This window comes from Dermacentor silvarum, chromosome 1, assembly GCF_013339745.2.
Source record: "Dermacentor silvarum isolate Dsil-2018 chromosome 1, BIME_Dsil_1.4, whole genome shotgun sequence".
In the NCBI taxonomy this organism is placed as follows: Eukaryota; Metazoa; Arthropoda; class Arachnida; order Ixodida; family Ixodidae; genus Dermacentor; species Dermacentor silvarum.
The window spans coordinates 153,026,098-153,050,128 of NC_051154.1; the positions used below are offsets into that span (position 1 = coordinate 153,026,098).

The following is a 24,031-nucleotide window of genomic DNA, read 5'->3' on the forward strand; positions in this document are numbered from 1 at the left end:
GTTAGAATTATCGAGATTCGACAGTTTTAATTGTGTTTCGATGATACGATTTCGGCTAATACGAATATTTTTCGTGACCCCGTGAGATTCGTATTCCTCACGCTACTATACCACTTACCTCTACCAGGAAGCACCAGAGCAAGGCCTCATTAATCATCTTGTAGTGCAAAGACACAATATGACAAATCAATTCTGCATTAATCCACAAGGTAGAAGGCGTTTCATGAAAGGGAAATATTGTCTGGCTTCATTTCCTCCAAGACAAAGAGAAACACATACTTATAAGGGTTTCATTTGTATTTCATGCTACTCACAGGTAAATGACAATTTTCTCCAAACAACCTGCTCTTATTTGAGAAGTGATGTATTTATATTGCAATGCAAAAATGAACTGAGTGACACTTGTTGGGAACGGCCGCATAAACAACTATTGAATAAAAATACTCTTTATTTGTTTTGCTAGCAACACCTTTGTTGCTGTGCTCAAAAAGTGGCACATTATAGTTGGTTATGTTGTTGACAGGTGTTGTGACACTTAGCAGACAACCTCCCTATTTTCCACCAGCCATTCTGTCTGGTTTGAAACATGTCTAGGGATTTCTTCATAGCCAACATGAATGATGACCTCCGAAAATGACTATTCTGATTGAAGACTGGCAGACTTGGTTAGCTAGATACCCTCAAGTCACTTTCAACTCCTGGTGACACCATGAATATATCTGAACACCATGAGATCTACTAACCTTTTAACTCTCATGGTCTGTCGTAAAAAGAAAAAAAAAAGTATACAGAATTTCACAATAGTTTTTTTTATTCCAGCAAAAACTGCGTATTACATCGAGATTCGTACATTACGTCCAAAGGTGTAGCACGACCTAGCTTCTATCTCTGGGCTCGGCATCTTGCTTACTGTACAGTAGCACAAGGCCGCCTGATCAAATCCCGGCCACGGCGGCCGCATAAGATTGGGTCAACTTGCACCAGATGGGTCATCGCAGATCAATGGGACAGACGTTGATCTTGCATTGAACATAAATAGGCTGATGACCATGGTATCTGCAGTAATGTAACATCACATAATGTCAACACATTCAGCATTAACACAAGCATCTACATCGAAGAAGCTTCAGGTCTACCAATACCCCTAAGTATGTGGTATTTTAAAAATTTCTGTAATTTCTTTTCCTTTCACTTCCAGGTGCAACAGCTTATGCGCTGGACGAGTGTTCAGGACGTGCAGATTCAGCGCCAGGACAATTTTTGCGAGTACATTGTGGTGACGTCAACGGGCCGAGACTGGCAGATCTCGTACCTTGAAGAGCTGCTCCTACAACGTTGGCTGCCATAGGCCATTGACCTTGTTTTTAAACGAGGGTGTTTATGCGTGCGGATTCTAATAAAATGTGAATGTTGTTTGGAATGGTGCAATTGGATTGCCTTTTCCACACATGCACTTGATGTGCAGACCTGTTGCCTCTGTGTTAGGTCATGGAATGTGCTCCAGACTGAAATACTTATACAGGAAAATAGTCATTTGTGAAGAATACGTTTTATAGTTTATTATTTATCATGCCCCTGCTTTTAAAGGGCACTTCTTGTAGAAAGGCTTTGCAACATGGGGTTGTCCTTAAGGAGTTTCGTGACCGGCCTTTTGCTTCCCACTGCCATTTTTTAACATTGCCTCGGGGATCCTTCTGGCCCTTTGGTAAAATTCTAATGTGCTTTCTTGTTGCGTTAACTCGATACTTAAGGGGATATTCCCCTCGGAAAAACTTTTTCTTGAATATTTGTGACAGCTCAATGAAATTTTCATCATATACAGAGTTTCAGCTTTTCTTTTAAAATCTGCTTTTAGTTTTCTTATAGCTCATTTGGGTAATTTTGTGCACACCATGAATTTTTAAATTAAAAACAATGCATTTTTGTGCAAGCACAAGAAAACACAAAAAATCGCTCATATTGCTCCCCATGAATAGTAGAATTCAATAAAGCAAAAAAATAGTGTAACGTTTGTGTGTTGGTTGGCGAGAGCTTATCCATGTGACCCACACGTCGCACACTCTCAAAGTGCCACTGGCTCATCAGTGTCAATTGCTGTGTCACTTCCATGGCAGCATGACGCCTATCACCACCTGGCATGGATGGATGGATGAGGCTGAACCCTTTAAACCGGGCGTGGCATACGCCACCTAGCCCATGACTATTAACATATTTGTACTTGTGGGGGGTGAAATTTCACCCCTGCCTTGATTTTATCCACCAATCAGATAACCTCTGTTTGGTTATTTCTACCCGCTTAATGTCTATTTCGCCTTCACTGTCCCTAAACCCCAATGCTTTGAAAAAATCAGCCCCGTGGCCTTGCCACTGTAGGGTTAAGCCCTTTACAGAAAAGTATGAGGTGTTCAGCCGTTTCCTCTTCTTCTCCACACGCACAGCACAACTTGTCTGTACCTTGGTACTTGACTCGGTACATCTTAGTCCGCAATACTCCCGTCCTGGCTTCAAACAACAAAGAGCTTCCCTAGAATTAGCGTAGATATTTTCTTTGGCAATTTCTTGCTTGAAAGTTCGGTATGTTCCCAGTGCTGAGTTCGTCTGCATCCCTGTGTTACCACAGACCCCTCTCTGTTTCCTTTATCTTTTTCTTAAGCGCTGTTTCCTGGTTTGCACCCCTCCTGCAGTCCCAAATATTTGATTGACAGTTTTCTGGTCAGCTTCCTCCATTTGTATCAACATTCCTCATGTACAAATAACTGAAAACTCTCCTTGCCCACCGCTTTTCTGCCATTTCTCTCAATCGCTACTCAAATTCTTATCTTGCTGCTGGCTTGCCTGCCCTCGAATGACGTCCATCCCATGTCACCCTGTAACCCCTGATTTGGTGTATTTCCGTGTGCTCCCAGAGCCAGTCTACCTACCCCTCGCTGCTTAACTTCCAACCTTGCTCGAACCTCTGATCTCATGCACAGGACCGCATTCCCGAAAGTCAAACTAGGGACCATCAACCCTTTCCAAATCCCTCTCACCACTTCGTACCTATTGTAATTCCACAGTGCCCTATTTTTCATCACAGCTGCATTCTGCTACCTTTAGCCGTCACATATTTTTCATGTTCCGTTAGGTAACTGAGCCCCATTGTTTATCCACACTCCAAGATATTTGTACTTATCCACCACCTCCAGCGCAACCTGTTATCCTAGTGCTCGCTGCCCGATTATCATTAAAGTCATGACTGCGATTTTTCTTTACAAACTTCAAACCTAAGCTATCTCCCTCTATACCACAGATGTCCATTAATCTCTGCAAGTCTTCCTTGCTGTCAGCCATAAGTACAATGTCATCCGCATAAATCAGTCCTGGTGAATGACTGTTTAATCCATTCTTCCTTGCTTGAAATACGAAAGGTTGAAGCCAAGTCCGCTCCTCTCTAATTTTTTCTCTAATCCTTGTAAATACAGCATGAAACAACAAGTGACAGAGGGCACCCCTGCCTAAGCCCCTGCTGTATCTCTATAGGCCCGATACCTTGTTTTCCCATTTTATAAGCACCTTGTTACTTTTATAGATATCTTTTAAAAGATTTCTTACTCCATCTTCCACATCTAGAGTGCCCAGTATGTCCCACAAATCCTTTTGGATTACACTGTCATAGGCTCCCTTGATATCCAGAAATGCAAGCCATAGGGGTCTGTGTTCCTTTGCTGCTATTTCAATACACTGTGTCAATGAGAACAGATTATCTTCTAACCTTCTTTGTTTTCGGAACCCATTTTGTAGTTCCCCCAGCACCTCCTCGCTCTCGCGCCACCCATGCCTGCAGTCTGTCCTTTATAATCTGCATCACCACCCTGTAAACCACTGACGTCACGTTTATGGGCGGTAGTTGTTTATGTCGGCTTTGTCCCCCTTTCCCTTATATATCATGCTCATCCTGCTCAGTCTCCACCCGTCAGGGGCTTTACCGTCCATTTCATTTTGCTCAATGCCTCTCTTAATGCTTTCTTAGATTTTGGGCCCAATGTCTTTATCAACATAATTGGGATGCCATCAGGACCTGTCGACGTGCTACTAGGAAGCCTCTTCTCTGCCCTTTCCCACTCGCTTTCTGCCAGTGGAGCCACTGCACTGACTAGTCTAATCCTCACCTGATTTAGCACATGCTAGCTATGTTTCGTTCTTTAAATTTTTCTGTCATCATTGTTCTTATATGTTCCATTGCCTCATCTCCCTCTAGTCGAACACCTTGAGCTGTAACTATAACCTCTGCTCTGTAGGCTAGTCTTATTACTCAAGGAGTTGAGATGTTTCCAAAATTTCTTCGCTGCTTTTCTATCCTTTTTGTTTTACTTCTGACAACATGGCTCCCCTTTCTTCTGATCTTCTCATTGATCAAATGGATGCTTCCCCTTCTACAGTTTAAAAAGTTATTCCATTTCTGCCTACATCAGCTTCTGGTTCACCCCTTGCTTTGAATATCTGTGTTCCCTGGATGCTTCCTGACGTTTTCTAGGCCTCTTAACCTCCTCATCCCACCAGCTCTTGGGTTTACGTCTTCTGTTCCCTTCTGTCCTGACTCGTACCTTAGTAAGCTAAAATTAAAAAAATTAAATTATGGGGTTTTACGTGCCAAAACCAGTTCTGATTATGAGGCACGGCGTAGTGGGGGACTCCAGAAATTTGGACCACCTGGGGTTCTTTAACGTACACCTAATCTAAGTACACGGGTGTTTTCACATTTCGCCCCCATCGAAATGCGGCCCGCCGTGGCCGGGATTCGATCCCGCGACCTCGTGCTCAGCAGCCCAACACCATAGCCACTGACCTTAGTAAGCTCTAGCTCAAATAGCCCTGTTAAATTTGCAATGTCCATTCTGTTTGTACCTCTGAAATTACTTCCTCAATTGCTGGGTTGCTATTTCAAGCTGCTTTTCCGAGTAAAATATCCCACCTGTTGTTCATCTTGCCTCCTACCTACTTTCATTTCCTTCTAAAACTCACCTTAATACGTTTGTGATACTATCTAGACTTCTGGAGCCATATTCATCTATGCTCATTACGTTTAGCCTATCGTGCATCCTATGTGACATTAGTGCATAATCTATCGTCGACTGCAGGCTCCCTACCTCCCATGTTATGTGCCCTTCACACTTCTCAGTACTGTTGCATACACTAAGTCATGCATTTCACACATATCCAGCATCATGTTGCCTGTTGAGTCTGTGTACCCGTCCATGTTCTATGTGTGCGTTCATATCTCCTAGTATAATAATCTCGCACCCTTCTCCTAGCTCATTAATGTCACTGATATGCATTCTAGCATTTTTTTTTCCTCTTTGGCGTTGCTCCTGTCCACAGGTATACAAAGCCAAGGAGTGTCTGCTCTCCTGCAGCTTTCCCTTTTAGCCATAAATGCTCCTTGCATTCCTGTTTGACCCTTTGCCAATTCATACTTTTATGAATGAATGCACCAATTCCACCCCCTTTTCTGCTGCCCTCTGTTCTATTGCAATATTCCCATGCATAGTCAGGATTACAGGGAGGTTGCTCCATGTCCTAAGATGTGTCTCCACAAACCCGTATACCATCAGCTTTCCTGCCTCAGTTGCTCGTCTATCTCCTCCCACTTCAGCCTATTCCTGCCACCTTGCATGTTAATGTACCCTATGTCAGAATGACCTTGCCCCTGGTGCGTATACGTCTATTTCTTCTCCTACCGATTTTACGTTTCTTGAATCTTGGAGCCTCTCTGGGTCCGTCTTCGTCTACACTGGTGGGCTTAGGGCTCTGGGTCCCCCAAAAAAGCCGTAGCTTGCGCCCTATCCTACTACCTACCCTCCCTCCCGCCCGTGGCACCACTGTAGTGAATGCCATCCTGTGCAAAAGGGTGGGAGCCAGACTCGTACACTTCCCTGTTTACCTCCGTTATGCCGTACCCAAGTGGTCGCTAGACCCCTAATGACCCGGTTAGCCTCAGCACACCTCCGTTCCATCCCGCTAGCCTGGCCCGGACCTGTGGATTGTGCATATGGTCACATGCACATTCGCAGAGGTTTCTCTGAGTTTACGCAACCCAACATCTAACTGTCTGTTAGGTTCTTGGCTCCTTCCTTCAGCACATTGTTGAGACCAACATGGATAACGACCAGATGTTCATGCTCCAGGTTGTCCGATACCACCTTCTGAGCTTTTGTCATTGCGTCAACCATGCACTTTCTGACTGGGCCTCCATCCTCACCCGCCCGTCTGCCTTCACTGTTGTAAGGACGCCCTCCTCAAACCTAGCTACGTTGGAGTCCCCCACCACTAGGACCTTCGCTCTACACGTTTGCCTCCGCCTGCGATTGTCGTCCTCCAGTTCGCGCTAGCTGGGTTCTCCACCCGCCGTGCGCCACTGACACGTGACGATGTGTGCTTCCTGCCGTTCGTCCCTTCCCACCCGAAGCCTGCCGCACTACCTCGCTGTAGAGTTGTGGAACCGCCGTGTTGCCGCCGGCTCTCGCCTGCTGTCAACGGCCCCTAGGCGTCCCTCCCTGCTCTCATGGCATGCCTCTGCTGAGTCTCCGCGCTGTCCCCGCCGCCCGCCTGAGCTGACCCGGGATTACGCGCCGCCTGTGCCATTAGCGCCCCTCCACCCGCTCTCCAGCACGGCCCGCTTTTCCCGTTTCTTGTAGCTCGCCAGCTATTCGCTTTACCAGGACGGCCTCGGTCCCCTCCCTGTGAAGCAACTCGCCGATCCGAGTTTCGAGCTCAATTCGCCGCTCTCGCTCCACCTTCAGCTCCCCTTTGAGCTCTTCCACACTGGCTGCCCATTCCCCTCCATCCGCCGCATAGCCCCCTTAAATCCTTCACACGACCTGCACGCGAAGATAGCCTCCTCAGTCGGCGCCTAAACTGGCGAAGTGCGTCTCGTCCAAATAACACCAACGTTTGCACTCCTCGCACTGCACCAGCTCGTCATCACCCCTGTCCTTCCTAGCCTGCCGCACCATTGTCCACCCGAGCACCTAACGAGAAAGCCCACCAAAATACCTGAACAAGCCCCACGGTAAGCCGCACGGCAAACTCGCTATCCGGCTGCCTCCGCTAGCTTCCCTAAGCGCGGTTTAAAAACTGCCGCTTGCAATGCTTTCACCAGGCAACACGTGCGCCACACACCCGCTTCCAAAAAAAAAAAAAAAGTAAGAATGTTTGTAACGCCATCTCTCAGAGGCGTCATCAAGGGCTCAAGCGGAGCCGTCATCTGAGCCACTACCCCTATATTTCAGTACACTATGCTTTCGCCCAACTTCCCCTACGTGTGCTCGAAACTGCAAGTGTTTCGCGAGGCGTTCCACGATGCACGGACCAGAGGAAATGCTTGGCACTTCGTATAACTTAACATCACTTCGTATAACTTAACATCACTTCGTACAGCCATGACTAGGTAGAACGTGAGCTCCGCTGTGTCTTTAGCCTTTCGCCACTAGATGCAAGCTACCCCGATTTAGGAATACCAAAAAAGTCACAGTTTCACCGAGCATCGATTACGATAGCAAATTAGTAGACAGCTATACGAAGTAAGGATAGTAGTTTAGCGGCAGTATAAACTTGTAAACATTCGCTTACTATCTAATTAACAAACATGGTGTCACGAAAAGCGCAAGCAAACATGAAGACATTTCACTAGATGACCGGGGAAAACTCGCTGTCGAAACGCTATAGTGAGGAAGCGCAGCCGCAGCGAGCGAATCCGCCTTTTTTTCATTTCCTGTGCTGCCGCACGCCGCTGGAAACGTTTTGGAAGGGTGCCAGGGTTTTCGCTGGTTGATTTGTGAACCTGCGCCAATGCTCAGTGCGCATCGGTTGTGTGTTTTCGTGAATAATTATTAAGCTACTCTGAGGCAGCATGTCGTTTCTGGAAGCCTTGTAGCATCACCAAATATATACATATAGGGTGAGCAGGCCTGAGTGCGCTGTTTTACAGCGTAAGCTGTTATTGGCTCATTCCAATAACCGTTTCGGGTCGCGATGATGCCGCCGCCGGCGTCCCCGCGCAGGCGCGGATCCAGGGGGGATGTCCGGATGTCCTGACCCCCCCTCAGATTTCTGCATCGCCCCTCGCTGACAGGGGGATGGCCCTGTCGCATAAAAAAAAAAAAAAAGGCCACCAGCATTTCAAAACTATTTTTCGAGATACCAGTGGTATCAGCCATGTAGAAGTAAAGCTAGCTCGCTCACAAGCTTAGTTGTATTCTGTAGGAGGGTGGTTGTCGCGAAGTGCCGTAGTTATTTTTTTCATGAACACCTTGGACCTCCTGGCGCCTGCCGTGCCTTACTCGTCCCGTCGGTGGCGTCGAATGAACGAGGGAACGTCCCTTTTGCCAAACACGCCGAGGTCCGCTCGAGCGCCTTCGCGCCTGATTAACTTCGTTTCCCCTTGGGTGTCAACGGTTGCCTCATTGGCTGTCATCGGTTCCGCGACCAACCTGCTTAATGAAAGAGATCTCTTGCTGAAGTGTTCATATATAAATAATAAAACTAACAGCTAAACTAAGAACTACGCATAGGCAACTTTTTTTTTTAACTGTAGCACTCATTGTGATCACAGTTACACGTTGACAATATCCAGTACGAGCACAGTACCGTTCGTACGCTACAAGTTTGTCATTGTAACTTCGCAGTTTTATTGTCGTACATTAAGCATGGGAATCTCAAACATGGGTGTTCTGTGGCTCAAAACAGCCGGATCTGCTTATCTGAGTGGGCATTCTCGCGGAGCGGGGGAGCGTGACGTCAGCGTCCAACGCCAGCGCGCGGGACTAGGATGGCGTCGCGTGGTTAGAGAAACGGGAGCAGATGCGCGCCTTTTGTAAGAGGATGACGTCGCGTGGGAAACAAAACATGAAGACGCTGGCTCGCGCTCTCGCCTACTACGCCACATCGTTATTCTTGTAGGTGGCGTCGTGAGTCTTCATACGCGGTGATTCGCATATCGTAAACAACCAGCGTAGTGGTTGCTGCGTTGGAGCGGACCGTTACGCCCGTATATTCAAGAACGTTCCTCTAGTCAACACACCCCCACGACTCAAGAGAGAAGATGGCACCGCCATCCCTCCACAGAAGTGGTCACTGAGCTTCATGATCATTCACGGGAATTCATGAGAATTGTCGCGTCTTTATTCTCGATTATTCTGCGCAGTACGACAATTGAAATTTGGAGTCTGATATCTCGGAGCACGGACACGCTAGAATAATTCTTCCGACTGATACTGTGTAGAAAATCGACTGTCTCTAAGTTTTCAATACAAACATACCCACTTACTGCAATCAACAAAAAATAATTGTTCAATTTTAGTTAATTGGGCTGCTACAGCTATAATTATCATCTCACTTTGTGCCCCCCTAGCCACATAACTTATTTGCACAGGTGGTCTTCGCGTGCCTCCAGTGCTTAACTTTAAGAAAAACCATAAAGCTTAGTTTTGAACACCCTGTATTATCAGGCGCAGCCGCCAAGCACATGGCTGTATTGGGTAAAGTCCTTTTCCTATATATAAGCTCGGAGAAACCGATACCTGGCTTCGCTACAGGTCTTCTTCCTCTTTCTGGGTTTTACGTGCTAAAACCAGTTCTAATTAGGGCACGCCGTAGTGGAAGGCTCCGGATTAATTTGACCACCTGGGGTTCTTTAACCTGCACTACAAAGCAAGAACACGGGCGTTTTTGCATTTCGCCTCCATCGAAATGCGGCCGCCGCGGCCGGTATTTGATCCCGTGATCTCGTGCTCACGCCTGAGCTGACTGAGCCACCACGGAAGGCTACAGGTGTTGCTTTAGCCGTATAAAACGCGGGTTTATCGTGAGGAAAAAACGGTAAATTTCGGTAAATAAGAAAGGCTACTATCATCATCATCAACATTGACGTTGCCTCCTTGTTTACAATAGAAGTGTATTACGCCGGCGCGGCTTAGAAAACCTCTGTTTTCGGAGATATCGTAGACGGTGACTAGGTGGACGACACGAAGTTTTTGATCACAGCTTCAGAGAACATGCAAAGCGCTTTCGGAGCTGATTAGCTATGTCCAAACGGCGCAAGCAGCGTATATGGTGCTTGTTCTAAAAGCGGGGCTAAATATGTATTCCAAGCTATCCAAGCTTTCCGATACGAATTCAGTCAGGATTAGTGTGTTTGCTCTTTGTTCTTTATTCGGCAAATATTTTGAAGCAGTGGCTTGTCAGTTTCTGGACTCAGTGAAGTTCCTCGGTGCGGCCACTATCTGATTATTTTCTGCCTAATCGCTCGCGGGTGTGCTCAGTTCCGATCGATTTGTCTTGCTGCGCACAAGGCTTGAAACGTAGCTGTTTTGTACATTGTAATACCTTGTAGCAAATATATATTACAGCTAGTAACTCGCTTACTCTTGTGGACCGTCACGAAACATTCATCTCCAATTACCCCTGTCTCTTAACTTAGGGTATGTTGATCTGCAACACTTGGGGCGCGGAAAAACAGCCTAAGAAAGAGGTATAGAGCGCATGAAGTTAGCAGCCATCCCTGCTCGCCCTAGATCATTGCACCCCCCAATGATTACCAACAAGTGGATACGGCACGTGGGTCGCGTAAGCGTCAACCGCACACAGTAATTTGCAGCTGCGGCAGGGCTAGATGAGAAGACGCATGCTCTCCTGCCCGTGCACGTATTTGTTCACGTGACCTCCAACTAACCTGAATATTGAGCGCGTGGGAAGATAATGTCCATCATGTGTTACGGCTCAGCGTTACGGGCTTTTTCTCGCACCCGTAGTGCATGGGCCGCTTACTCATATGACTTTTGCAATTTATACGGAATATCACGGCGGCGAAGACAGCGAAAATTTGCCCGGAGTGTCGATACAATTGCTGTCGCAATAAAAGGAGAAATAGAAAACAGGCGTCGAGCTCGATTCTACCGCGGCTGCGGACGTTGCAATGTGCACCAGTTACAAACACAGCATGAGCACCAACGACAAAACCAATTGTGGGCACCTCGCTTATCGGTACTTCGCCAGAACCCATCTGACGCTGAAAAGGAAGCGTATTTTCCACCGTATAATCACCTGCGGAAACATAACACTATAGCGCGCGCGGAGACAGCGCACGCGAAGGGACCAGCCATCTCGGATGGCCCAAGCTTGAACTCGGCGCAGATAAACTCCAAAATGAAGCGCGTGACCCACATATGTATGGCACATGCAGGAAAAGTAGAAGTTGAGGACCTGTGTGTTCTAGCCGTTAGGAGAAAGAAGACTCCACGCCGCTATCAAGAAGGTTCCTCAGCTCACGCGTTTCCATCAGCGAGTGACATGTACCGCCAGAGGTTCTAGGAAGTACTTGACACAGTGCTGTTTAGTTGAACAACAGGTATCCACCTGATATGTGGTAGCATAAGTCCCACATTGAGTAGCTTGCCATAGGGAAGGAAGACGAAGCATATATAACAGTTCTACGCTGACGACCTTGAACCAGAACGCCTGATTTTGCACAGAGATATGCTGATTGACATTTTAAGCCAGCAAAGGTCGGCATCATTGCACACATTTGGGGACGTCGTGCACATGTTTAAGGGGGGCAAGGGCGAACACCCGCGAAACCTTTGGCCAAGCTAACAAAATTGCGTGGCCATACCGGCCTCATCGACCACATCTGAGAGGTCCTTTTCTTGCCTTCGGCGACTGAAAATGTACTTGCGGTCGACGACTGAACAAACCCATTTGAACCATCTGGCAATTTCTTCGTGCCCACTAAGAACTCTTCCGCAAAATCAATTTGATTAAGATTGCCGACGACTTCATTTCCAGATTAAGTGCCCGAAGGAACACTTCTTCAATAATGGTGAAATCATTGCATCAGACAACGAACTGATGTCTTTAATAGAGAGAGAAAGGCGCCAACTTACAAGTCAAAGCAAACCAGCTGGCTTAGAAAACAACGTAAAAAGTTATACAAAGGAACGAAAATGGGATCCATAACAGCGCAAGCAGAGTGAAGGCATTTGGGCTCCCTAATCTATCCGTGCATTTTCCTTATTAATTTTTATTCGTCATATGCTGCATTTGCCTCTCAATACCACAATCCATGTTGTTCCTATATTTGCTATCGAGCCCTTCGCGCTTTTGAGATATCGCTCTCTTATTTATTTATGATTATGTTCATTTATTTGGGCACCTGATAATTTTTACTCTATAATCCTTTGTTCTGCCTCCGCAATATAAACGAAACTAGTGGCATAAGGCATGCTTTGACAAGTAATTGCGTTATGGACAACTATTGCGTTATGACAACTATTGCGTTATGGAATCACAATATACTTATGCTAATAATTTTAGTCATAAGTTGTGTCAGAAATTGTTATATATCGTTTAGTTTTTATATGTTATGTCTTATCTTCTTAATAACTGACCTTTCGTCAGCAAAAGATTTCTTGAATGTATCTGTTGCATTAAAACATTTACAAGGCGTTACAAAGCTTTTTTCATAGATGTGTACTTGTGCGACTTAATACGCACAAACACATATGTTTCCCTAATGTATCTTTAACTGAATCCTCTTGTCGCATGGCTCAGCCAAGAAACGTCAGTCTATTGGCGGTGCGAGGGGACTCAGGCTGTAAAACTGAATTGTCTCCTACTCTGAGGTCTTGCAAATACTCATATAAGCTCGTCACTTCAGTGAACAATCTTTTGAGGTCACGCGAAGTTCCCAGTGTAACTGTTATTAAAGGTTATATATATATATATATATATATATATATATAAGCGCACATGGGTGGGGTTCGGAAAGCTGGTCAGCCCCCCCCCCCCCCCCCCCCCCCCCGGAAAAATGAAATCTTTCCGCCTATGCGTCGCAGTACTACAACTCACCCTCGTCGGTTGCGTCTTGTATGCCTGGTATCTTAAAATGGTCTCAGCGACACACTGTGCTGAATACTTGGCCAATCATTGGTGGCGTGAGCGTCTTGTCGGTCTCGTATATCGACCCAGTGTTACCGCGCCTGACTTCACGAGTACGTGAAGTACGTGAAGTCAGGCACACCATGCCACTACCAGCAAGTGAGGGCCGACGCTGCAAGAAGTCTTCGTCAGCAACGTGATGTTTTTAAGTGCCGTCCAAGTGTAACGCACGCAGGGGTTTATCGATAAATTTACTATTATAGTCATCAATGCAAGGCGGCAACTATATATACGTGGTTCCCTGTGTAGTCCGAACGAAGCCCTCGCCACTTTCTATGTTAAAGTGGAGTTGCAGTCTTACGCTACGTACGTTTTCAGTACCGCACCGACGTTGAGCTAGCAGTGAAATGAATGAATGAATAAGACTTTATTTGAAATTGTGGAGTTTTAACGCGGTACACGGCACGAGTGTTTGCAGTAGCGCGCGTCCGAGTGCTTTTTTTTTTTTCCCGGAGGACTTTCCCCAACAACAACTTTCCCCTGAGATGGGGCTGTGCGGCCGCGCGCGCGATCCTTGCAAAACGTTTCGCGACTAATCCGCCAGGGCAGGGCGCATGCGCCGTCGGGCCGTGAAAAAAGGCGGAATCGCTTCAACCCGAACTAAGCGGTGAAAACAGCGCACACGAAGCTATGAGCCCTCCGCGCACCTACACTCTGTACTCATCGCAGATCGCTTTCAAGACAGGGACCGCGCGCAGCCGTTGGAGTAGAACGCCCCCTCCCTCCTGTCCCCCCCGGTACGGAACATCACGGTGACGACGACGGCAGGAATGCGCCCGGAGTGTCCTTATAATTCATGGCTTGCACTGACGTCACTTCCGCCAATGCTGGGTTAGGTTTCCGCCATACCGGAGCACCCGGAGCACCACCATATGGCACCACGCTGTTAGTCGTATGCGAATGGCACTGTTTTGCAATGGCTATTTGCGCAGTTGTTGGGTGTTGCAACCGCAGTAATAAAAGCAGCTCGAGGAAGGAGTCGGCAAACACGAACCTTTTTCGGCTTCCGAAGGTTGTGGAATGGCAAGACGAACGAACGAAAGCACTTAGCTCGAAGCGGCGCAGCCTGTGGCTTGCGCGTATCAAGCGTGCTGATCTCAAGGGCGATCTCCCAAACATTCGAGTGTGCGGCGCCCACTTCGTAACAGCTAAGCCTGCGCAATATTACATAATGCGCACTTAACGCTGCACTAGAATCACATTTGTTTGCATTTGTAGGAAGACCGTCCAAGCTCTGTGAAGAAACGAACCCGGACTGGGCGCCAACGCTTTTGGTAGGCTACAAAGCAAATAATGAAGGCACTGCGTGCTACGAGCGTGCTGCAAGGCGATGGTTTAAACGAACGACTCCCGAGGTCGACGCGGTGACCGCTGCACCGGCAAGAGCTTTTGGAGTCGGCGCAACGCCACCCGAAAACCGCTACGACGACGGTGACGACGACCGCACATACACAGACAGCCCGTTGAAAACTGTTGAAATCAAAACATACATGTAAACAATGCAGAAATATCGATCCAAATAAAGCATGGAAAGTACGCACATCATTCTCCCAGCCACAAAACACTCGCGCAAGCTGCATATCCTGTTTGAAAATTTTCAGACCCTAGCACATAAACTCCGCTTTTGCGTGATTGTTAAATGGACAGTATCAGTCCGTTTCTTCTCTGCACCAAGCTCCAATCTTGCGTGTCTCCTGCACGCACCACCTAACCAGGGAATGCCTCTGAATGTTATAAACAAAATGCGGCATAGAAAACGGGGGCTGCAGCCTACATCTCCTAGTAGGAACACCTTTTCTCCTTGCAGCCGCTTCGCCGACAGTGTTTTCACCCAACCGCTTGTGAAGTAGTTGTGGGATTCAAGCGATTTATAAGCCTTCATTTCCTCCAGTGTCGCGAAGCTTGAAGAGAAAACTAGGCAGTTTACAATGCATCCGTGCGAGACCTCGGGGAAAGCGCTAACGTCCATCGTCGTATCCGCACTCAGTCGCAACGTGTACGGGTCCACATCGTCGCACAGTTTCACTTTTTCTTGATATCGTGCACGCGCTGAACCGATCAGTCCTGCGTAAAATGCCTCGTTAAACGCAGGCATACTGTAAACGGGTGGCATTTCTCGCGATTAGCGGTGAAATCCGCTTAGAAAACACAGTGCGACCGCATAAGCGCACGCGATCAGATGCGAAGGCGGCGCGCGCGGTGCTCCGGCATGGCGCGGACGCAGCGGCGCGGGCGGACGTGACGTCACGTGCAAGCCATGTATAAAAAAAGGAAAATCTGAGGGCGGGAACCAGACGCGCACATGGAGCCAAACCGACCCGCACATTGAGCCAAAACCGACACGCACATGGGTGTACGGCTATTAGCGATTCTAATTATTTTCTAATCATTCCTGTCACTTAACTAACTCAATTTGTAACTAGACTTATGGTCTGATGTCATATCTATCATCAACATTGAGTAGAACAATCGATTTCGTACAGTTTTTATTTTTAATTATTTATTGTGAATTTAGAAACGTTTTTTTTTTTTCCCGCACAAACCGAAAGTCGCTGCTTAAGAAACAAGAGTGTCACTCGCTGCTCGTGCCACTATAAACACTTGTAAAAGCGTCTGCTTCTTGGTCAATCCTCCGTAGTGGGTAATTGTTAGGAAAAGGAAAAAGAAAAGCTCGCCCGGGCTGCACGTGAAGAGAACGAACGTCTGGTGCGGGCGATCCCGGTGCAGACGTGGCCGCTCGGGCAGTCGACCCGTGGTTGACGCTGAGCCGCAGCTGCAACGTGGTCGCCGCCCTCAGCAGCGCCGCCCTCAGCAGTGCCGCCGTCAGCAAGGCGACTCCCTGCAAGCACCTACCGGCCGCAGTCATGGATGGAAGAAGGGGCCAACGCTCGTCGCGGCGCCATGCCTCTGCTGCGCGCGATGAGGTACGGCCACAGTTCTCCAGGAGCTTGGCCGATCCTCGCCTGCAGCCTAGGCCTCCGCAGAGCGAGGTGAACATGCCCGTGGCCGACAGCTGGTGCCACACTCAAGTGAGGATTAACAAGTTTTCTTACATGTGGACAATCAAAAACTTCAGCTTGTGCTGGGAAGAGACGGGGGAAGTGCTCAAAAGCTCGACATTTTCTGCCGGAGCCAATGACAAACTCAAGTGGTGCCTAAAGTTGAATCCTAAGGGTGTGGACGAGGAGAGCAAAGACTACCTGTCCCTGTACCTGCTGCTCGTGTCCTCCAACAAGAGTGAGGTGCGAGCTAAGTTCAAGTTTTCCCTCATCACCGCAAAGCGGCAACAGTTCGAGACATTGGATAGTAAAAAGGCGTTCCACTTTGTTCCTGGCAAGGATTGGGGCTTCAAGGAGTTTATTCGAAGAGACATGCTCACCGAAACCAGTGGACTCGTTCCAGATGACAAGCTTACAATCTACTGCGAGGTATGCGTTCTTGCGGATTCTGTGAACATCTCCGGGCAGAATAATGTCATCCAGTTCAAGGTCCCCGAATGCCGGTTGTCCGACGACTTTGGGCACCTCTTTGAGAGCCGCAAGTTTAGCGATGTCGTCATGAGCGCCAATGGCCGGGAATTCTATGTACACAAAGCCATCCTTGCGGCTCGCTCTCCTGTATTTGCGGCCATGTTTGAGCACGAGATGCAAGAGAAGAATCAGAGTCGAGTGGAGATCACAGACATGGACCACGAGGTGCTACGCGAAATGCTGCGGTTCATTTACACTGGCCAAGCACCCAATCTTGACAACATGGCTGATGACCTTCTCGCTGCCGCTGACAAGTACGCCCTGGGACGCTTAAAGGTCATGTGTGAGGAGGCCTTGTGGTCGAAACTATCTGTCGATACAGCTGCGGACGTGCTTAGTCTGGCCGACAGGCACTGTGCAGAACAGTTAAAGTCACGTGCCATTGATTTCATCAATGACAGGCATGCCACGCATGTTGCAGAAACTGTGGGCTGGAAGAACATGATCCACCGGCAGCCGCACCTGATCGCCGAGGCCTTCCAGGCACTGGCCACCCAGCAGGTCCCGCCCATGGGGACACCACACAAGCGCTTCAAGCAGTGCTAGGCATCTCTACTCAAACTGTTACATGCGCTGGAGAAAAATGTTCTCTAGCATTTGGACTGACATTTTTTGCATAGGCTCATGAGATAGCCTGGTCGTCTAAGGGCCCATATGGTCACTTTGTAAACTCTGTCTTGGAAGGGGGTGGGGGACTAATATAAAATTCTTCTTCTTCTCCACCTCCTTCTTCTTGATCAAAAAGACTGTGGCATAGTTTTCCTTCTACTCAATACTGCTAGTACACGGGATGTTTCATTTTAGCTGCACCAAATTTTTAAAAATTGCCTCTGGCAGATAGCACAATTATAATCGTTGATGTAAACTACTCGATGAGGCAGCCATTACTTCCACGAGAAATCAAAACGCCTAATTGAATAATGCATAAAACAGCGTTTTCCTCAAAACGTTAACTGGAACACCCATGCATTTCGTCGGACACATTGAAAATTAATATATTGAAATTGGTTCAGTCCTGAGAATTCGTTCCAAGTGGATACGCCTTGCGAACTCAGCGGCTACAATACGTATATTGAAAGATGTGCTGTAAGATAATTATTTAGAAAGTTAATTAGCGTAATTAGGTTAATTATTCAATAGGGCGTTTTGATTTCGAGAAATAATGGCCGCCTCATCGAGTAGTTTAGATCAAGGACTACAATTGTGCTATCTGCCACAGGCAATTAAAAAAAATGGTGCAGCTAAAATGAAACACCCTGCATCATTTTGCTTGAGCAAAAGAGGCTAGCTTTGGCGCAGCAGTTAGAATGCTCGGCTTGAAACCTTATTATCGTGACACTGCTCTTACAAGGTGGTTCGTGCCTCGACTCGCGTAATAAGTTCGTCCTGAGCTGAGGCGCAAGGGGTTCCGACGCACAAATAGCGAATTGAATGGGCGCTGAGTGGTTTGCCTAATTACTTCGCAATTACATTTTAGTACGGAAAAATATAGACCTGTATTCACAAATACGTTCTTGCGCTATAACTGTTCTTAAGAGCAGATATCAGCCAGTTGTACCGGACCACAGAGTAAGATAACAGGAGCGCTGACTCCGCCGCCGCGCAACGCAATCGCTGGGGGCAAACGGCGCAACACGGACGCCGGAGTTTGCTCTCTCCCTCCGCTCCTCTTCACGCTTTCGCACATGCTTTCTCCTTCCCTTCTGCTGCCAGCCGACTATTCTTTTTAAGCGAAGCTTTATAGGCTCACAAGTGTCGGCGGCGGCGGTGTCACGCTGAAAAGTGGTTCGATCCTGGCGATAGTGCAGAAAGTGTCCAATCTCAATGGCACATACCAGGGACAAAAAGGAAAGAAAGAAAGAGAGGAAGAAAGATAGAAAAAGAAAGGAAGAGAAAGGGAGAGACAGAGAGAAAGAAAGAAATAGAGAGAGAGAAGGAGTGAGAGAAAGAGAGACAGAGAGATAGAAAGAAAGAGAAAGGAAGAGAGAGAAAGAGAGAGACAGAGAGATAGAAAGAAAGAGAGAGAGAAACAAAGAAAGAAAATCATCTCGAAGGTCAGATACACACATGGTAAGCTTCGCTTACCCCTATTTTCTCGACAGGGGAAGGGCTGGTGATTTTTTTTCCCAGGGGCTTTAACTATTTTCATCGCGTAGCGCCATCTGCCGAGACACGTGGAAATCACTCAACAGCTTCCTTCCATATGGGCGCTGAGTGGCGGCGAGTGAAGCCGAACCGGACGGTCGTGGCCGAGTGGAGCTCAGCGCAGCAGGAGCAGTGAATAAGTTCAAGTTTTGTTTATTCTTATTTGGTTGATAGAAGTGTTAGGGTACCCGAGCTATATATATATATATATATATATATATATATATATATATATATATTGTTTTTCATGCTTTTTTAGTTTCTTGGTTAGTTTGGTAGGACGTTAGTAGGGTAGCGAATAGTTCAATTTGTTAAATTTTTTTTTTTTTTTTTTTTGGAAGCGGGTTGTGGCGCACGTGTTGCATGGTGAAAGCAGTGTAAAGCGGCAGTTTTAAACCGCGTTAGGGAAGCTAGCGGAGGTAGCCGGATAGCGAGTTTGCCGTACGGCTTACCGTGGGGCCTTGTTCAGGTATTTTATTGGGCTTTCTCGTTAGGTGGACGGGTGGACAATGGCGCGGCAGGCTAGGAAGGACAGGGGTGATGACGAGCTGGTGCAGTGCGAGGAGTGCAAACGTTGGTGTTATTTGGACGAGACGCACTTCGCCAGTTTAGCCGACGCTGAGGAGGCTAGCTTCGCGTGCAGGTCGTGTGAAGGATTTAAGGGAGCTAGTGCGGCGGATGGAAGGGGAATGGGCAGCCAGTGTGGAAGAGCTCAAAGGGGAGCTGAAGGTGGAGCGAGAGCGGCGAATTGAGCTCGAAACTCGGATCGGCGAGTTGCTTCACAGGGAGGGGGCCGAGGCCGTCTTGGTAAAGCGAATAGCTGGCGAGCTACAAGAAGAACGGGAAAAGCGGGCCGTGCTGGAAGAGCGGGTGGAGGCGCTAATGGTACAGGCGGCGCGTAATCCCGGGTCAGCTCAGGCGGGCGGCGGGGACAGCGCGGAGACTCAGGCAGAGGCATGCCATGAGAGCAGGGAGGGACGCCTAGGGGCCGTTGAACAGCAGGCGAGAGCCGGCGGCAACACGGCGGTTCCACAACTCTACAGCGAGGTAGTGCGGCAGGCTTCGGGTGGGAAGGGACGAACGGCAGGGAGCACATCGTCACGTGTCAGTGGCGCAGGGCGGGTGGAGAACCAGCTAGCGCGAACTGGAGGACGACAATCGCAGGCGGGAGGCAAACGTGTAGAGCGAAGGGTCCTAGTGGTGGGGGACTCCAACGTAGCTAGGGTTAAGGAGGGCGTCCTTACAACAGTGAAGGCAGACGGGCGGGTGAGGGTGGAGGCCCAGTCAGAGAAGTGCATGGTTGACGCAATGGCAAAAGCTCAGAAGGTGGTATCGGACAACCTCGAGCATGAACATCTGGTCGTTATTCATGTTGGTCTCAACAATGTGCTGAAGGGAAGGAGCCAGAACCTAAACAGACAGTTAGATGTTGGGTTGCGTAAACTCAGAGAAACCTCTGCGAATGTGCATGTGACCATATGCACAATCCCACAGGTCCGGGGACAGGCTAGCGCGATGGAATGGAGGGTGCTTGAGGCTAACCGGGTCATTAGGGGTCTGAGCAGACCACTTGGGTACGGTATAATGGAGGTAAACCGGGAAGTGTACGAGTCTGGCTCCCAGCCTTTTGCACAGGATGGCATTCACTACAGTGGTGCCACGGGCGGGAGCGTAGGTAGTAGGATAGGGCGCCAAGCTACGGCTTTTTTGGGGGGACCCAGAGCCCTAAGACCACCAGTGTAGACGAAGACGGACCCAGAGAGGCTCCAAGATTCAAGAAACGTAGAATCGGTAGAAGAAATAGACGTAAGCACCAGGGGCAAGGTCATTCTGACATAGGTTACATTAACATGCAAGGTGGCAGGAATAGGCTGAAGTGGGAGGAGATAGACGAGCAACTAAGGCAAGAAAAGCTGATGGTATACGGGTTTGTGGAGACACATCTTAGGGACATGGAGCAACCTCCCTGTAATCCTGACTATGCATGGGAATATTGCAATAGAACAGAGGGCAGCAGAAAAGGGGGTGGAATTGGTGCATTCATTCATAAAAGTATGAACTGGCAAAGGGTCAAACAGGAATGCAAGGAGCATTTATGGCTAAAAGGGAAAGTTGCAGGAGAGCAGACACTCCTTGGCTTTGTATACCTGTGGACAGGAGCAAATGCCAAAGAGGAAAACAAAAAAATGCTGGAATGCATATCAAGTGACATTAATGAGCTAGGAGAAGGGTGCGAGATTATTGTACTAGGAGATATGAACGCACACATAGAAGACATGGACGGGTACACAGACTCAACAGGCAACATGATGCTGGATATGTGTGAAATGCATGACTTAGTTGTATGCAACAGTACTGAGAAATGTGAAGGGCACATAACATGGGAGGTAGGGAGCCTGCAGTCGACAATAGATTATGCACTAATGTCACATAGGATGCACGATAGGCTAAATGTAATGAGCATAGATGAATATGGCTCCAGAAGTCTAGGTAGTGATCACAAACGTATTAAGGTGAGTTTTAGAAGGGAAATGAAAGTAGGTAGGAGGCAAGATGAACAACCAGGTGGGATATTTTACTCGGAAAAGCAGCTTGAAATAGCAACCCAGCAAATTGAGGAAGTAATTTCAGAGGATACAAAAACAGAATGGACATATGCAAATTTAACAGGACTATTTGAGCTAGAGCTTACTAAGGTACGAGTCAGGACAAAAGGGAACAGAAGACGTAAACCCAAGAGCTGGTGGGATGAGGAGGTTAAGAAGGCCACAGAGAAACGCCAGGAAGCATCCAGGGAACACAGATATTCAAAGCAGAGGGGTGAACCAGAAGCTGATGTAGGCAGAAAATGGAACAACTTCTTAAACTGTAGAAGGGAAGCATCCAATTTGATCAATGAGAAGATCAGAAGAAAGGGGAGCCAATGGTTGTCAGAAGTAAACAAAAAGGATAGAAAAGCAGCGAAGAAATTTTGGAACCATCTCAACTCCTTGAGTAATAAGACTAGCCTAGAGCAGAGGTTTATAGTTACAGCTCAAGGTGTTCGACTAGAGGGAGATGAGGCAATGGAACATATAAGAACAATGATGACAGAAAAATTTAAAGAACGAAACATAGCATGTGCTCAATCAGGTGAGGATGGACTAGTCAGTGCAGTGGCTCCACTGGCACAAAGCGAGTGGGAAAGGGCAGAGAAGAGGGTTCCTAGTAGCACGTCGACAGGTCCTGATGGCATCCCAATTATGTTGATAAAGACATTGGGCCCAAAATCTAAGAAAGCATTAAGAGAGGCAGTGAGCAAAATGATAATGGACGGTAAAGCCCCTGACGGGTGGAGACTGAGCAGGATGAGCATGATATATAAGGGAAAGGGGGACAAAGCCGACATAAACAACTACCGTCCCATAACAGTGACGTCAGTGGTTTACAGGGTGGTGATGCAGATTATAAAGGACAGACTGCAGGCATAGGTGGAGAGCGAGGAGGTGCTGGGGGAACTACAAAATGGGTTCCGAAAACAAAGAAGGTTAGAAGATAATCTGTTCTCATTGACACAGTGTATTGAAATAGCAGAAAAGGAACACAGGCCCCTATGGCTTGCCTTTCTGGATATCAAGGGAGCCTATGACAGTGTAATCCAAAAGGATTTGTGGGACATACTGGGCACTCTAGAGGTGGAAGATGGAGTAAGAAATCTTTTAAAAGATATCTATAAAAGTAACAGGGTGCTTATAAAATGGGAAAACAAGGTATCTGGGCCTATAGAGATACAGCAGGGGCTTAGGCAGGGGTGCCCTCTGTCACCTCTGTTGTTCATGCTGTATTTACAAGGATTAGAGAAAAAATTAGAGAGGAGCGGACTTGGCTTCAACCTTTCCTATTTCAAGCAGGGAGAATGGATTAAACAGTCATTACCAGGACTGATGTATGCAGATGACATTGTACTTATGGCTGACAGCAAGGAAGACTTGCAGAGATTAATGGACATCTGTGGTAAAGAGGGAGATAGCTTAGGTTTGAAGTTTAGTAAAGAAAAATCGGCAGTCATGACTTTTAATGATAATCAGGGCAGCGAGCATAGGATACAGGAGGTTACGCTGGAGGTGGTGGATAAGTACAAATATCTTGGAGTGTGGATAAACAATGGGGCTGAGTACCTAACGGAACATGAAAAATATGTGACGGCTAAAGGTAGCAGAAATGCAGCTGTGATGAAAAATAGGGCACTGTGGAATTACAATAGGTACGAAGTGGTGAGAGGGATTTGGAAAGGGGTGATGGTCCCTAGTTTGACTTTCGGCAATGCGGTCCTGTGCATGAGATCAGAGGTTCGAGCAAGGTTGGAAGTTAAGCAGCGAGGGGTAGGTAGACTGGCTTTGGGAGCACACAGAAATGCACCAAATCAGGGGGTACAGGGTGACATGGGATGGACGTCATTCGAGGGCAGGGAAGCCAGCAGCAAGATAGAATTTGAGGAGCGATTGAGAGAGATGGCAGAAAAGCGGTGGGCAAGGAGAGTTTTCAGTTATTTGTACATGAGGAATGTTGATACAAAATGGAGGAAGCTGACCAGAAAACTGTCAATCAAATATTTGGACTGCAGGAGGGGTGCAAACCAGGAAACAGCGGTTAAGAAAAAGGGTAAGGAAACAGAGAGGGGTCTGTGGAAAACAGGGATGCAGACGAAATCAGCACTGGGCACATACCGAACTTTCAAGCAAGAAATTGCCAAAGAAAATATCTACGATAATTCTAGGGGAAGCTCTTTGTTGTTTGAAGCCAGGACGGGAGTATTGCGGACTAAGATGTACCGAGTCTAGTACCAAGGTATAGACACGTTGTGCTGTGCGTGTGGAGAAGAAGAGGAAACGGCTGAACACCTCATACTTTTCTGTAAGGGGCTTAACCCTACAGTGCAAGGCAACGGGGCTGATTTTTTCAAAGCATTGGGGTTTAGGGACAGTGAAGGCAAAATAGACTTTAAGCGGGTAGAAATAACCAAACAGAGGTTATCTGATTGGTGGATAAAATTAAGGCAGGGGTGAAATTTCACCCACCACAAAGTACAAATTATGTTAATGGTCATGGCTAGGTGGCGTATGCCACCGCCCGATTTAAAGGGTTCAGCCTCATCCATCCATCCATCCATCCATCCAAACGGGCAGTGCGGCACGCGTAGAGCGTGTCGTCTGCTAGAAACGCGGTCCCTCAGCTATGGTACCTCAGCCGTACATTTGACAGCAATCAAAGACAAAAATATATGCACACAGATAATAAAAGCGCAAACAAACATATGGTACTGCTTTTTCTGTCCGTATGCGAAACATTTTTTACATGTCTTTAGAGGAAACAGACAATAAATAATGCTGTACAAAAAGACACAA

The 24,031-nt window shown here is 47.5% G+C and overlaps 2 protein-coding genes across 4 annotated transcripts in view; one reads left to right on the plus strand and one right to left on the minus strand.

Moving 5' to 3' along the window:
• Positions 1-24,031, minus strand: part of LOC119436248 (uncharacterized) — a 172,652-nt gene that overhangs the window by 69,428 nt on the left and 79,193 nt on the right. The gene's annotated exons all lie outside the window — the stretch shown is intronic.
• On the plus strand, positions 15,682-17,147 carry LOC119436249 (speckle-type POZ protein). The gene has a single exon (XM_037703043.2). The coding sequence runs from the start codon at positions 15,837-15,839 to the stop codon at positions 17,046-17,048; it is 1,212 nt and encodes a 403-aa protein (XP_037558971.1). The 5' UTR covers positions 15,682-15,836; the 3' UTR covers positions 17,049-17,147.

Bases quoted from the DNA above. Each gene is read 5' to 3' on its own strand.
- LOC119436249 (XM_037703043.2), top strand. From the start codon at position 15,837: ATGGATGGAAGAAGGGGCCAACGCTCGTCGCGGCGCCATGCCTCTGCT.